Source organism: Leucoraja erinacea, chromosome 35 (assembly GCF_028641065.1).
Source record: "Leucoraja erinacea ecotype New England chromosome 35, Leri_hhj_1, whole genome shotgun sequence".
Classification (NCBI taxonomy): Eukaryota; Metazoa; Chordata; class Chondrichthyes; order Rajiformes; family Rajidae; genus Leucoraja; species Leucoraja erinaceus.
Genome location: NC_073411.1, coordinates 7,302,724 through 7,318,167, shown reverse-complemented (window position 1 = coordinate 7,318,167; position 15,444 = coordinate 7,302,724). Strand labels below are relative to the sequence as shown.

Genomic DNA, 15,444 nt, shown 5'->3' with positions numbered 1-15,444 from the left:
GTCCTTCCACTAATTTGCAAGCAACCTTTTCTCATTATAGTTTCAGCAACTTGAGATCTACACAAGGGAGTGATCTACATTAGCCAGTTAACCCACCAGCACTCATGTCTTTGGGATGTGGGAGGAAATTCCAGCACTTAGAGGAAACTCACGTAGTCATAGAATCAAACTCAATGCTCGCAGTTATTTCAATAGAACTAGTATACATAAACATAGATGTAACGTTTAGGCTCTATAAGACACTGGTAAGGCTGCATTTGGAATATTGCGAGCAATTTGGGCACCATATCTGACGAAGGATGTTCAGGCTCTAGAGAGGGTCCAGAGGAGGTTTGCAAGAATGATCCCAGGAATGTGTAGGTTAACCTATGATGAGCATTTGTCGGCACTTTGACCTGTACTCGCTGGAGTTTAGAAGAGTGAAGAGGGACCTCATTGAAACGTACAGAATAGTGAAAGGATTGGATAGAGTGGATGTGGAGAGGATGTTTCCACTAGTGGGAGAGTCTAGGACTAGAGGTCATAGCCTCAGAATGAAAGGACTTTATTTTAGGACGGGGAGGAGGAGATATTTCTTTAGTCTGAGGGTGGTGAATCTGTGAAATTCTTTGCTACAGAAGGCTGTGGAGGCCAAGTCAGTGGATATTTTTCAGGCAGTTAGATAGATTCTTGATTTGTATGGGTGTCAGAGGTTATGGGGGGTGGAAGGCAGAAAAATGGGGTTAGGAGGGAGAGAAAGATCAGCCATCATTGAATGGCGGAATAGACTTGATGGGCCGAATGGTCTAATTCTACTTTCACTTATGACGTTATGAACCATGACCTGCCATGATTAAATTGCGGTATAGATTAAATGGGCTGAATGGCCTAATGCTGCTCCTATGACTTATGAACGTGCCAACTCAACACAGACAAAACCAGAGTTCAGGCTTGAACCCAGGTCACTGGAGTTGAGGCAGCAGATCTACCAGTTGCACCACCTGCTGCATTACAGAGACCATTTGGCCCATCATGCCTGTGCCAGCTTGTTGGGGGTTTCAAATTAGAGTTGCAAGTGTCAGGTTAAGTGGCAGAAAGGAGGTGGGACCATTAGTGTGTAATTTCTCTTGTACTTTTGTACAAATGAATATGGGGGGGATCTGGATTATGTACAGGTAGATCAGTGATGGACAGGGGTTTGAAGAAGGTTGTCGACCCAAAGCCTCACCCATCCTCTGCGGCCTGACTCGCTGAGTTACTCTAGCACTTTGGTGATGGTCTTGGCATCATGTTCTGCACAGACATTGTGGGCCGAAGGGCCTGTCCTTGTGCTGTACTGTTTGATATTTTTCTTATCGAGTCCACACACATGATTAGAAGTTGTTCAGTCAGAGTTGAACACAATTCTCGGCATCTGCACACAATGGTGTCTGATTTTCGCTTCTTGTGCGTGGTGGTGGAAAGATAGGAGGAAATGGGGCCGCGACGTGAACGCTCTTTCCTTGACCCCCCCCCCCCCCCCCACTGTTCGATGTTTGATCTGTTTTACACTGTCTGTTTGGTGGTGATTTTGTTACGGCACATTCGAATGATTCAAATCTCTTCTCTGCAGATCCAGGGAGCCGTGCTGGTATCTTCCCTCGTTGAGGTGGTGATCGGTTTCCTGGGGCTACCGGGAGTGCTCCTCGACTACATTGGCCCCCTCACCATCACCCCAACTGTGACACTGATCGGCCTGTCCGGTTACCAGGCAGCAGGGGAGCGAGCTGGCAAACACTGGGGCATCGCGATGCTGTAAGTACATTCTCTTACACTTTGCAAATTGAAATATATATTGCATATTAGTCGACGTGACAATAAACAAAACTAAACTGAACTTTTAAACTGCTGTTTTCTCTTGCAGGACAATATTATTGGTGCTGATATTCTCTCAATACGCACGGAACATCAAACTGCCTCTTCCCGTTTACAGATACAAAAAGGGGTGGACTGCCTACAAGTTGCAGCTATTCAAAATGTTCCCGGTAAGTTGCTACTCTCCTAGGGGTAATAACGTGATAACAGTGGGCTGGTGCATAATGAGAGCGTGGGATGTCCACACTTCTCCCACTTTCTCATCATATGGTATCTCCTGCCTCAAAGAGTTCACAGTAGGAAAGCTCGAAGGCTTGTTATGAAAAGGGAGGCTTCAGTGCCCATTATACTTTGCATTAGCTCCGAGTGCCCCTAACATCTCCACAGCCAGAGAGATCCGTTTTGTAACAAAGGAAAGGGGGCAAAGAAATTTTGGGTGGCACGGTGGCGCAGCGGTAGAATTGCTGCCTTACAGCGCCAGAGACCCGGGTTTGATCCTGATTAAGGGTGCTGTCTATATGGAGTTTGCACATTCTCCCCGTGACCTGTGTGGGTTTACTCTCGGTGCCCTGGTTACCTCCCACACTCCAAAGATGTACAGGTTTATAGGCGAATTGGCTTGGTAAGATTGTAAGGTGTGTGTGTGTGTGTGCGTGTGTGTGTGTGTGGTGTGTGGGTGTGGGTGTGTGTGTGTGTGTGTGTGTGTGTGTGTGTGTGTTCCCCTATTAGGGGTAGGAAGTTCACCTAGTGTGGAATGTATGGTTGAGATGTGACTGTTGACCTTTCATAATGGGCTAATGTGCCCACTAATTGGCAAATCCATACTCTAGTTGGCTCATGCTAACATGGCTGTGTCAATATCTCACGAGTCTAAAGGGGATTATTGAGACACATTCGGACAGTGAGTATTGGGTTGGTTGAAAACATTGGTTATGAGAAACGTCTTGGGGAGGGGGTGGGTTGGGGGGGAGGCAGTGGAACGGAGAGATTTTGGGAAAAAAATTCAGGAGTTTGATACCAGCTTGAAGACATGTCCGCCATTGATAGAGCAATTTAAGGAAGTGCAAGAGGGTGGAATTAGAGGAACACAGAGGACTCAGAGGGTGGAAACCACAGAGGGACATGGGTCCCAATTACAAGGTGGAACGCCTCTGCTCCTCTTGGGAGTATCTCAGCAGGACATCTCAAGTAAGATAAGCTTTTGTTGATCGCCCTGTCTACAATGTGGTACCCCCCATCCTGGAGCCAGAGTCCAGATGCTAAGGTTTTGCCCTTGATCCTTGACCCTTGTGTCTTGGCCCAAAGAGATGGCTGCCCATCTCTCCCCGTCCTCACTACCAATCAGAGTAACTTGGATAACCTTATGCCCCTGTCCCACTTAGGAAACCTGAACGGAAACCTCTGGAGACTTTGCGCCCCACCCAAGGTTTCCGTGCGGTTCCTAGAGGCTTTTGTCAGTCTCCCAACCTGCTTCCACTACCTGCAACCTCCGGCAACCACCTGCAACCTACAGTGTTGTGGAGGCTAATGGTTGTTGGGCAGAAGCTATTCTTGAACCCCATGGTCACTGTTTACAGATCTGTATACTTCCTGATTGTAAGCATGAAACGAGAGCCGTGACCAGGGTGGTGTGAGTCTTTGATGTGGCCACCTTCCTGAGTTTCAGAAAATCAGTCTTCTGCTTCCTTCATGGAGATAGGAAATTGCAAGTGTAGCTAATTGCATTCCTTCCTGTGATATCTAATTTTGCTCTTGGTTTGGCTCCTGTAGATTATTTTGGCCATCCTGGTGTCGTGGTTTCTGTGCTTCATTTTCACGGTGACTGATGTCTTCCCACCAGACAGTGATCAGTACGGTTACTATGCCCGCACAGACGCAAGGAAAGGGGTCCTCGATGTGGCACCGTGGTTCAAAGTCCCTTACCCCTGTAAGTACGCACTCCTTTTTATCATGCTCACTTTGTCTGAAGTTGGTGGTTTTCATTTGTGAGTTCCTGATGAACCTTTGCTGATTGGAGCCATTAGCTTTCCATAGACTGCTCTTTGAGACTTTACTAATGGGCCATGCGGATAACTTGAATTTCTATTCGGCTTCTCGTTGCGTCATTTTTATTTTGGTGAGCTGAGCAAGCTCCCGCCAAACGTATCATTCAATATGTGTCGGAAGGAGCTGGAGATGCTGGTTCACACCGACCATAGACACAAAATGCTGGAGTAACAGGCAGCACCGACCCGAAACCTTACCTATTCCTTTTTTCCAGAGATGCAACTTGACCCACTGAGTTACTCCAGCCTTTTGTGTCTTTCTCAGGTGAAAAATAGCTCCTGATTGCGCGGAGGTGCTGTGGTTCTGAATGTATCAACTGAGCCTTTTGTGTTCAAGCAATAGACAATAGGTGCAGGAGTAGGCCATTCGGCCCTTCGAGCCAGCACCGCCATTCAATGTGATCATGGCAGATCATCCCCAATCAGTACCCCGCTTCTGTCTTCTCTCCTCCATATCCCCTGACTCCGCTACTTTTAAGAGCCCTATCTAGCTCTCTCTTGAAAGCACCTGGAGGCGTGAGACTGAAGCCCCAACCTTCTGCCTCAGTGACGTGTCCTGAGCACTGAGCCACAGCCAATCTTAGCACCTGAACTCAGTACAATGATCAGACAGATTGGACTTGAGTTGAACTGATTTTACTCTCTCTCCCTTTCCTCCTAAGTCCCCATTTTATTCAATCAGGTTAACATTGAGGGACTTTATTAATGAAGATAGACCCAAAGTACTGGAGTAACTCAGCGGGTCAGGCAGCATCCCTGGAGAAATAGGATGGGTGGGACTCTTCTTCTGAAATTGATTACTACTAATCCCGATTAAGGGTTGGCATGTGCCACACAATAGACAATAGACAGCACCTTTGAGCCAGCACCGCCATTCAATGTGATCATGGCTGATCATCCCAAATAAGTACTCCGTTCCCACCTTCTCCCCACATCCCCTGACTCCGCTATTTTTAAGAGCCCTATCTAGCTCTCTCTTGAAAGCATCCAGAGAACCTGCCTCCACTCCCCTCTGAGGCAGAGAATTCCACAGACTCACCGCTCTCTGTGAGAAAATGTGTTTCCTCATCACCGTTCTAAATGGCTTACTCCTTATTCTTAAACTGTGGCCCCTGGTTCTGGACTCCCCCAACATCGGGAACACCCCAACAGTAGGAAGGAGCCTTGAGCTAATGTGACTGTACAGCCCAAAAACACTTGGACAATTATGTAGATGAAGACCAATGTGGAGTGTAAATACAAGGTGAAGTTTAAGCTGTGGAAACAAGGAATTGCAGATGCTGGGTTACCAAAGACACAGTGCTGGCGTATCTTAGCGGGTCAGACAGCATCCATGGAGAACATGGATGGGTGGGGAACCCTTCTTATAGACTGAGATGTCATCTTCAGATTCTGAAGAAGGGTCCCGACCAGAAAGGTCACCCTATCCATCTTCACCAGAGATGCTGTCTGACCTGCTGAGTTAATCCAGCACTTTATCCTTTTGTGTATTAACCAGCACCTGCAGTTCCTTTTTACTGCACTTCTTCATGTACTGTCTGCTAGGCTTTGTCCCGCCCTTCCTCTATTCCAGCTAGCTTTCCTCCCCACCACCTCCTTCAGTTTGAAGAAGGCCGCAACTCGAAATGTCGCCTCTCCTCATTCTCCAGAGATGCTGCCAGACCTGCTGAGTTACTCCAGCACTTTGTGTCTTCCCATGATGTTTAAGCTATTTTCCCACCTCAGAAATGGAGTCCCAATGATTCTTGCAAACTATCCTAATTTTTAAAAGTACGCCTATCGTGTCTGCAACTTGACCGCACTCTTGTGAAGTTGATCCTTTGCTATTTAGTTAGGCCTTATTGATTTGTCTTTTGGCAGTTGTGATATTGAAGATCTTATTCCCCGAGCAGAACTGATCATTTTATTCTCACCCTTCACAGTACAGTGGGGACTCCCCACCGTGACCCTAGCGGGAGTGATCGGGATGATGAGTGCGGTGATTGCCAGTATTATCGAGTCCATCGGCGATTACTACGCCTGCGCCCGGCTGTCCGGTGCCCCAACCCCGCCGATACACGCAATCAACAGGTAACCGAGCGCTGTCTGAAGTGTGTGCGAGTCCTTGTGTGTGTGTGTGTGTGTGTGTGTGTGTGTGTGTGTGTGTGTGTTTGTGTGTGTGTGTGTGTGTGTGCCTTTGTGTGTGTGTGTGTGTGCGCCTGTGTGTGTGTGTGTGAGTGTGTGTGTGCGCCTTTGTGTGTGAGTGTGTGTGTGTGCGCCTTTGTGTGTATGTGTGTGCGTGCCTTTGTGTGTGTATTTATGTGTATGTGTGCACCTTTGTGTGTGCACCTTTGTGTGTGTGTGTACCTTTGTGTGTGTGTGTGCCTTTGTGTGTGTGTGTGTGTGTACTTTGTGTGCGTACGCCTTTTTGTGTGTTATGTGTGTGCGCACGTTTGTGTGGGTGTGCGTGCGCCTTTGTGTGTATGTGTGTGCGCAATTATGTGCTTTTATGCCTTTGAGTCTTTGTGTGTGTGTCTACTTTTGTGTCTTTGTGTGTGCGTGACCGTGCCTTGGTCTTTGTGTGTGTGTGTGTGTGTGTGCGTCTTTGTGTGTGTGTGTGTGTGTGTGTGTGTGTGTGTGTGTGTCTTTGCATCTGTGTGTGTGTGTGCGCGTATTTGTGTGTGTGTGTGCGTCTTTGTGTATGTGTGCATCTTTGTGTGTGTGTGTGTGTGTCTTTGTGTGTGTGTGTGCATATTTGTGTGTGTGTGTGTGCGTCTTTGTGTGTGTGTGCATCTTTGTGTGAGTCTGTGTGTGTCTTTATGTGTGTGTGTGCATCTTTGTGTGTGTGTGTGCATCTTTGTGTGTGTGTGTGTGTGTCTTTGTGTGTGTGCGTGCGCGCCTTTGTGTGTAGAGGTGGGAACATGGTGTGCAAGTCACTAACAGTGCAGTGGGAAGTAAGACCAGGTACACGGGTTCAAAATCAGCCACAGGAGTTGTGCAACTAAATATATATTCATCAGTAAAACCGGGGCATCACTAACAGAGACACTAAAATGACCACAGCTATTCGACCAGGGTGACACAGTGGTTGAGTTGCTGCCTCTCAGCGCCAGAGACCTGGGTACGATCCTGACGACCCGTGCTGTCTGTACGGAGTTTCTACCATGTGAGTTTTTTCTGGGCGCTCCAGTTTACTCCCACACTCCAAAGATGTACAGGTTTGTAAGTTAATTGGCTTGATATAATTGTAAATTGTCCCGAGCGTGAAGGATAGCATTAGTGTGCGGTGTGCCCATAGACGCGGACTCGGTGGGCCGAAGGGAGAACGTACAAACCTCGTACAGATAGCCCCCTTAGTCAGGATGGAACCCGGGTCTCTGACGCTGTTAGCCAGCAATTCTACCGCTGCACCACTGTTGAATTGCCCGGGTAGCTAAGGTGGCAGATGCCTGTTTGTTTTGTTTTTTACAAGCGGTACCCAGGTAATTGTTCCTACACCTTGGTGATTCTTTGCTTGCAGGGGCATCATGGTTGAAGGTTGTTCCTGTATACTGGATGGGCTATTTGGCACCGGAAACGGGTCCACATCTTCCAGCCCCAACATCGGGGTGTTGGGAATCACAAAGGTAAGACTGCGACTGGGAATTTGCAGTGGCTGGGCCCTCTTTGTAATACTAAGAAGAAAGGATCAACTGTTGAACCCTTGTGCCTGGGATAATTCTTGGGTTCGATGCCATTTTCCTGCCTATTCCCGATCACCCCCAGTTAGTCCCTATCTAATTTTTCCTTGAATACATTCAATAACTGAACATACTCAGAATTTGTGTCATGTGATAGGAGTGGAATTAGGCCATTCGTCCCATCAAGTCTACTTCGCATTCAATCATGGCTGATCTATCTCTCCCTCCGAACCCCATTCTCCTGCCTTTCCTCCATAACCTCTGACACCTGTACTAATCAAGAATCTATCTATCTCTGACCACTGACGTAGCCTCCATAGCCTTCTGTGGCAAAGAATTCCTCAGATTCACCACCCTCTGACTCGATGCTTCTCTCATGTTCAGCACAGAAGTCGTGGGCTGAAGGGCCTGACCCTGTGCTGTCCTGTTCCAAGAATAGCGAGCCTCCGGTGTTCTCCAGGGAAGTTCTGTTAACACCGAGTCAGCAGGTGGCCTTCCTCCTCTGATGGGCTTCCGAGTTGTGGGTTGACTGATCTCAAGCACTACTTTGTGCTACTTTGATCTGCCATGTTCACACCCTACCCTTCCCTATCTCTAGATTCCCCCTCCCCCGACTCTTAGCCTGAAGAAGGGTCTCGACCCGAAACGTCACCCATTCCTTCTCTCCAGAGATGCTGCCGGTCCTGCTGAGTTACTCCAGCATTCTGTATCTATCTTCGATGTAAACCAGCATCTGCACATGTTGGACACCTTCTCTGCTTGGCACCGCCTGCTGGTCGGAGAATTGATTTTTAAACCGATTCTAATTATTAACCCTCCATGTTGGCTCTGCAGGTGGGGAGCAGGAGGGTCATACAGTACGGAGCTGCGATGATGCTTTTGCTGGGGTCCATCGGAAAGTTCAGTGCTCTCTTTGCATCGCTCCCCGACCCAGTCCTCGGAGCTCTCTTCTGCACCTTGTTTGGTATGTTGCCATTAAATATCTGGAGTAGCTGCCTGCACTGACCTGGGTGAATCGCTTGCGGGAGGGTGGGTTAAGAGATCAACTCGAGTCCTGCATCTTGGCTCCAGTAACGACAGCTCTGAACCACCAAGTTTAGTTTTGTTTAGAGATACAGGGCGGAAGCTGGAGCTTCCCGAGTCCGCACCGACCAGCGTTCCCCACACACTAACACTATCCTACACACAGTAGGGACAATTTACAATTTTATACCGAGCCAATTAACCTACAAACCTAAACGTCTTTGGAGTGTGGGAGGAAACCGATGATCTCGGGAAAAAAACCCACACAGGCCACGGGGAGAACGTACAAACTCCATACAGACAAACACCCGTAGTCGGGATTGAACCTGGGTCACTGGCGCTGTATGGCAATAGCTCTACCGCCACGCCAATTTGCTGGCCATTATGTAGTTTGCAGAGATACAGAGTAGAGACGGACCCTTCGACCCACAGAGTCCACGCTGACCAGCGATCACCTATTCACGCTAATTCTATCCTACACACTGGGGACAATCTGCAGAAGCCAATTAACCTACAAACCAGCACGTCTTTGGAGTGTGAGAGGAATCCCGAGCACCCGGAGAAATCCCATGCGATCATAGGGAGAACGTGCAAACTCTGAACAGATAGCACCTGCAGTTAGGATTGAGCCAGATCGAGCCGCTGGCTCTGTAAGGCAGCAACTCTACCGCTGCGCCACCGTGCCGCTGGGTTGTGAGACAACACCAACGTGCTGGAAACATTAATCATGACGGGCAATGTTTGTTGGCGAGAGTAACGGAGGGAAGGTTTCAGGTTTGAGATCTGGCAGCGTCAGTTTCCCTCTCCACAGATGCAGCCTGATCTCTTCAACCCATTTCCTGTATTTTCTGTTGTCACTTCTCGTTTGCACCATCTGTGTTTTTGCTCTTTTTATTTGCCCCACCAAGTTCTGCCAATTTGCGATAGAGATGAGCAAAAAATAAAGCTGGGTGTGACTACTGGCAGAATGCACCCGCACCATGCTGCTTGAAGTCACTCCACAGCTATCTGTGCATGCGTTTGTTAGAAGGCTATGGGCCTAATGCAGGTGGATGGGGCTGGTGGAGATGGGGCATCTTGGCTGGCATGGGCAAGGTGGGCCGAAGGGCCTGTCTCTTGAGGCTAAGGGGATCAGGGGGTATGGAGAGAAGGCAGGTACGGGATACTGAGTTGGATGATCAGCCATGACCATATTGAATGGCGGTGCAGGCTCGAAGGGCCGAATGGCCTACTCCTGCACCTAATTTCTATGTCTATGTTTCTATGTCTCCACACTGTGTGGCCCTGACTCTCTAGTTGTGGGCTGAGCCCCTGGTCGGAAAATGGGAGTTCAAAAGCGTGGGGGGGGGGGGGGGGGGGGGGGGGAAGAAGGGGGGAGGGGTGATGGGTATGCCATGGCAAAATGGCTTATGGAGCACTGCACTGCCACGGGAGCAATAACGAGGGAGCATAATGCTGTCGCAGAGGGATGGCAGTACTGTTGGATGGGCAATGATGGGAGAGTACAGCACTGTCTGAGGAAGCTGGTGCTGTACCAAGGGAGCACTGGCAACAGAGTTCATGCTGTGCTGAGGGAGTGCAGTACCTTTAGAGGGACCACTGCGGTACACAGAATTGGTGCTGCACTTGGGCAGAATAGTATTCTCAGAGAGAGCACTGCAGTGCACAGTGTTGGCGCTGTACGACAGCACTGTTTTTGTCCTGCTCTTCCTGAACCTCAGGCTTGCTCGGCAGGTTTGGATGGTTCTGGTGTCATCTGAGGGCGATCTTTTTTTTGGGGGGATTTGGGGAATTATCTCCCTTGCTCGGCCCCACCAGATGCAGACCCATTCATCCGTTGTATGGGACGTTAATGGGGGCAGAGAAACGCCACCGAATATAGACGGCCATCGAGTGAAGCTTAGTCGAGGTGTTTTCCACCGAGGAGGCTTTTCAGTAAATGTGACTCTTTACCTGCAGGAATGATTACTGCCGTGGGATTGTCCAACCTTCAGTTTGTTGATCTCAACTCCTCACGCAACCTCTTTGTCCTCGGATTCTCGATCTTCTTTGGTCTCATGTTGCCCAGCTACGTGAAGCGGAATCCCCTTGTAACAGGTAAGTCTGTTCGATTTGTCTATAGATCTGTCTATAAATACACCTGGGCCTCTCCGTGGATTGTCACCTTGTCGTGGTGGAGAAGCTTGTGTGGTCTTGAGATCTTGAGAGCGATGCCGTCTGGAGCTATGCTCCTGGTAGGGCCACCCATGGCCGTAAGGTCGAGGGGGAGGTCTCTGACAAAGAGCAATCCAACCAAGACCTCAACGGTGGAACAGGCGGAGGATGATGGCTGACCTTAGTGGAGCGTCACAACGGCTGGGAAGGCTGCAGCAGAAAAGGGTCTCCGGTCGTCTTGGACTTCATGCCACTGGATCGTGACCCAGATCTGTCAAGGACTGTGTGGTAGCTGTCTGTGCACCAGTCTCCCCGCATTAAACAAAGTCACGCACTGGTGTCCCCCAACCACGGAGACGTCCATGGTCAGCCATAACCGAAGGGGGCCCAAGAAGGGCAGCTACACGGATAGGAGAGGTTTAGAAGGGCCAAATGTTGGAAAAAGGGACCAGCTTTGATTGGCCCTCCAATCTCAGCAGATTGACAAACACATCTAGAATGCAGAAGAATAAACATGTCTAGAGCACACACTTGTGTTCGACTAGTTTTTGGCTGGATTCCTGCCAGTCCCCGCCACAATACCACCCTCTTGCTTGCAGAAATGCCGGGCTGAGATATCAGATTGCCACTGCCAGAGTGTCCGCAGGCTGCCTGGTCAGACGTGTTGGGTGAGAAGTGTTGGAGGAGGCGGGGAGACAGCGTAGAAACAGACCCTTCGGCCCACCGAGCCCGTGCTGACCGAACAGATCAGTCTCCCTGTACACAAGCATTATCCCACAGACCAGGGACTATTTACAATTTACAGATTAACCTACAAACCTGTACGTCTTTGGAGTGCGGGACGAGACCGGCGCAACCGGAGAAAACCCAATCGGTCACAGGGAGAACGTACAAACTCCGTAGAGACAGCACCTGTAGTGAGGATTTAACCCGGGTCTTTGGCGCTGTAAGGCGTAACTCTACCACTGTGTCAATGTGATGCCCTCTTGATAGAAGTAGATAAAATGATGAGAGGCGTAGATAGGGTGGACAGTCAGAACTGTTTTCCCAGGGTGGTGATGTTCAACACTCGAGGGCATATTTATTGCAAGGTGAGAGGAGGGAAAGTGTAATTGAGATGTGCTGGCTAATTTATTTTTACAGAGGGAGTGGTTGGGGCCAGGAATGCGTTTCCAGGTGTGGTGGTGGTGGAGGCAGATATACTACAGTGGTGTTTCAGAGGCTTTTTGATAGGCACGTGGAAGATGGAAGTGCAGGGAATAGAGGGATACAGATCATGTACAGGCAGATAAGATCAGTTTAACTAAGCATCATGTTTGGCACAAACAAGGGGGAAGAAGGAAGGAGAATGGGATTGAGAGGGATAGATAGATCAGCTGTGATTGAATAGCACAGTAGACTCAATTGGCCAAATGGCCTAATCCAGCTGCTATGACTTCTGAACATGAAAAAAACCCAGTGGGCCCATTCCTGTGCTGTACAGTCGTACGGTCTATGAGTGTTTGCAATTGTCTCACACACAGATGTGTGACGGGGGCTGGAGAATGGGTTTGCTACTCTATGTTTCACAAGATAACATTAATTGTGTTGGTGCATTGTCACTGTTTGATCGGCCATTTTTGGGATTACCTTGCAGGTGTTGTTGAGATTGACCAAGTGCTGAACGTGTTGTTGACAACCGCCATGTTTGTGGGTGGCTGTGTCGCCTTCATCCTGGACAACACCATCCCAGGTGGGTTCGACATGTCCGTTCGGGTCAAACCCATCACAGAATTGCCCAGATCAGGGACCTCGTGCATCTCCGGGCTGATTACTTGACCATAGTGTGTGGTACAACCTCCCCCTTCACTTGGCCAGTGAATCGGCCCATGTACGTTTGATTGTGGAGTTTACCACAGCCTCTGTTGGCCAAACAGATAACACAGGGATACGAGCCAGTCGGTGCAGGACGAATATTGCTCCACAATCACAATCGCAATCAGTTTTATTCGTCACTTGCACATAAAGTGGAAGTGAAATGAATTTGCCAGCAGCGATACAATGAAAAATAACCCACATAGTTAATTCCACATTGCAGTTGCTAGTTGGATAGTTATATGGATGGGAAGGGAATGGAGGGTTATGGTCTGAGCGCAGGTATGTGGGACTAGGGGAGATTATGTGTTCGGCACGGACTAGAAGGGTCGAGATGGCCTGTTTCCGTGCTGTAATTGTTATATGTTATATGGTTATGGCATATCAACGTTCCCTCGTTGCATCATGAAATGTACTTTTTCCTTATGTGATATTCACCCCCTTTCAATTCCAACCTCTACTGCCTGGTTTCCTTCGCTCCACCACTCACTCTTATCCCCTCACTGCCCTGCACCTTGACTTTCCCTCTGCTCCCGCTATTTTCTCCTCCTCGAGACGCTTTTTAAAATCAACCTCGCTGATGATTGAGTTGCAGGATTTCGGGAGCAAGAGACGAATTACAGGAGGAACTCAGTGGATAGAGCAGCATCTGTGCAGGGCTGAAGGGGTTAGAGGGAAATAATTGTTAACTTTATGGATAGGGAATCCCGCATCAGGACCTGAAACGTGAATAATTCCTCCCCACTGAAGATGGGGTCAGTTTGAAGACCAGCCCTGACCCAAGAAACACTGACGGTCCATTTTCCTCCAAAGATGCTGACAGACCCGCTGAGTTCTTAAATTATAGGAGCAGAATTGGGGCATTTGGCCCATCAAGTCTACTCTGCCATTCAATCATGGCTGATCTTTCTTTCCCTCTCAGCCCCATTCTCCTGCCTTCTACCCATAAACTCTGACAGCCTTACTAATCAAGAATCTTGTCAATATCCGTGTTAAAAATACCCTTTGGCTTGGCCTCGACAGCTGTCTGTGGCAATAAATACCATAGATTCACCACCCTCTGACTGAAGACATTCCTCGTCAATTTTCTACGGGTAGTCCTATAATTTTGAGGCTATGGCATCTGGTCCTAGACTTCCCCACTAGTGGAAGCATCCTCTCCACATTCACTCTATCCAGACCTTTCACTGTTCGGTAACTTTCAATGAGGTCTCCCTGATCCTTCTAAACTCCAGTGGTGCCGTCTGACGCTCCCATGGGTGTTCCTCCACCGCCTTGTCTCCTTTCAAGCAGAGCAGTGTTGTTGGGAGCAATCCTTCAGTATCACTAAACAGCAGGTTAACTGGTTATTATTAGCTAGCCTGCTGTACCCAGTTCATTGGCACTAAATACTTCATTGACATCAGAGCACTTTCGAGATGGTTTAGTTTAGTTTAGAGATACAGCGCGGAAACTGTCCCTTCGGCCCACTGAATCCGCGCCGCATACTATCCTACGCACATTCGGGACAATTTTTTTTGCAATTTTACCAAGCCAGTGAACCTACAAACCTGTACGTCTTTGAAATGTGGGAGGAAACCGAAGATTCCGGAGAAAATCCACGCGGTCACGGGGAGAATGTAATTATGTTGTGTCTGGGGTCTATTTGTGTGTAATGTATGGCTGCAGAAACGGCATTTCGTTTGGACCTCCAGGGGTCCAAATGACAATTAAATTGACTCTTGACTCTTGACTCTTGACTCTTGAGAAGGTACAAACCCCAGGCATACAACAGGATTGAACTTGGGTGTCTGGCGCTGTAAGGCAGCAACTCTACCGCTGCGCTATAGAAATGCCATTTCTTTCATTGACTTTGTTCCCCATTTTGCTCCACTATAGGAACCACTGACGAGAGGGGCATTTGCAAGTCGAAGATTGGAATCGTTGGATACAAGACCTCAGACAGCAAGGAGACCTATGACCTGCCCATCGGCATGAAATATCTCAGGCGATACAAACTGTTCAGTTACCTGCCCATCTGCCCGACCTTCACTGGGTACTACTGGCAGGAGTACAGGGAGAAGAAGAACAGTCGGAGGCGGGACGAGATGCCCGAGTCCACGGTATAGAGTTGAGGACGCCATCACTGTTGGCTGTGTCTGTAGAGGCTCCTCCCGTCCATCGTGTATTTGTGCCCAAAGCGGAGAAGACAGCAGTGTGGCGTTGCCCTCCCTCCTCTCCACCCTCTGCTCCCTTCTCAACGCATGTGTGGCCGCACAACTCTCTCTGACGTGTCGATGGGGATGGGAGCAGAGTGTTTTTTGCCATTGCCGGATTGGCATCTTTGTCAAGAGTCATTGCCGGCCAACACTTCATCCAAGTCATTGTTGTCTGGGCTGACAAAGCTGTTTTCTAGTGGTCGTGTGCATGTTGGGGAGGGGAGGGGGTGGGGTGTAGGGGGGGGGGGGGGGGGGGGGGGGGGGGAGGGGGTAGGTGGGGGGGGGATAGGAAAAGCCCCACAGTTGGCCATATGGTCGGTGCAACCCCTCAACCTTCTGCTGAGCAGAGGGTGGGGGCCATTTAATTGCGATACGAGGTGTGTACCAGTAATGGATCTAGCAAAGCAACATCCTAATGAGAGAACCTCAAGCCCATTCGGCCCATCGAGTCTGTTCCATCTACCTGAAATTGAACTCCGCTATTATTCTTCCCCCACGTCCCCTCCTCGGTAAATAAAATGCTCGGCAGGTCAGGTGTCATCTGTGGAGCAAGGAACAGAGTTAATGTTTCCGGTCAGTGAGTTATCTTCATAATTGGGAAAGGTGAGAAGTCGACCACCTTGCAGTGAAGGGCAGAGGGGTGGCTGGCAAGGAGAAAGGGGAATGCCTGTGGTAGGA

The 15,444-nt window shown here is 49.1% G+C and overlaps 1 protein-coding gene across 1 annotated transcript in view; it reads left to right on the top strand.

Annotated features, from left to right (window-relative positions):
- Positions 1-14,982, top strand: part of slc23a2 (solute carrier family 23 member 2) — a 51,985-nt gene extending 37,003 nt beyond the window's left edge. Inside the window, exons 8-16 of the mRNA XM_055662197.1 lie at positions 1,592-1,773; positions 1,883-2,003; positions 3,604-3,760; positions 5,801-5,948; positions 7,378-7,483; positions 8,372-8,501; positions 10,520-10,657; positions 12,351-12,446; positions 14,447-14,982. Of these exons, the coding sequence (XP_055518172.1) occupies positions 1,592-1,773; positions 1,883-2,003; positions 3,604-3,760; positions 5,801-5,948; positions 7,378-7,483; positions 8,372-8,501; positions 10,520-10,657; positions 12,351-12,446; positions 14,447-14,676 (1,308 nt within the window). The 3' untranslated portion in view covers positions 14,677-14,982. The remainder of the gene's footprint in view (positions 1-1,591; positions 1,774-1,882; positions 2,004-3,603; positions 3,761-5,800; positions 5,949-7,377; positions 7,484-8,371; positions 8,502-10,519; positions 10,658-12,350; positions 12,447-14,446) is intronic.
- Positions 14,983-15,444: the final 462 nt, after the last annotated feature.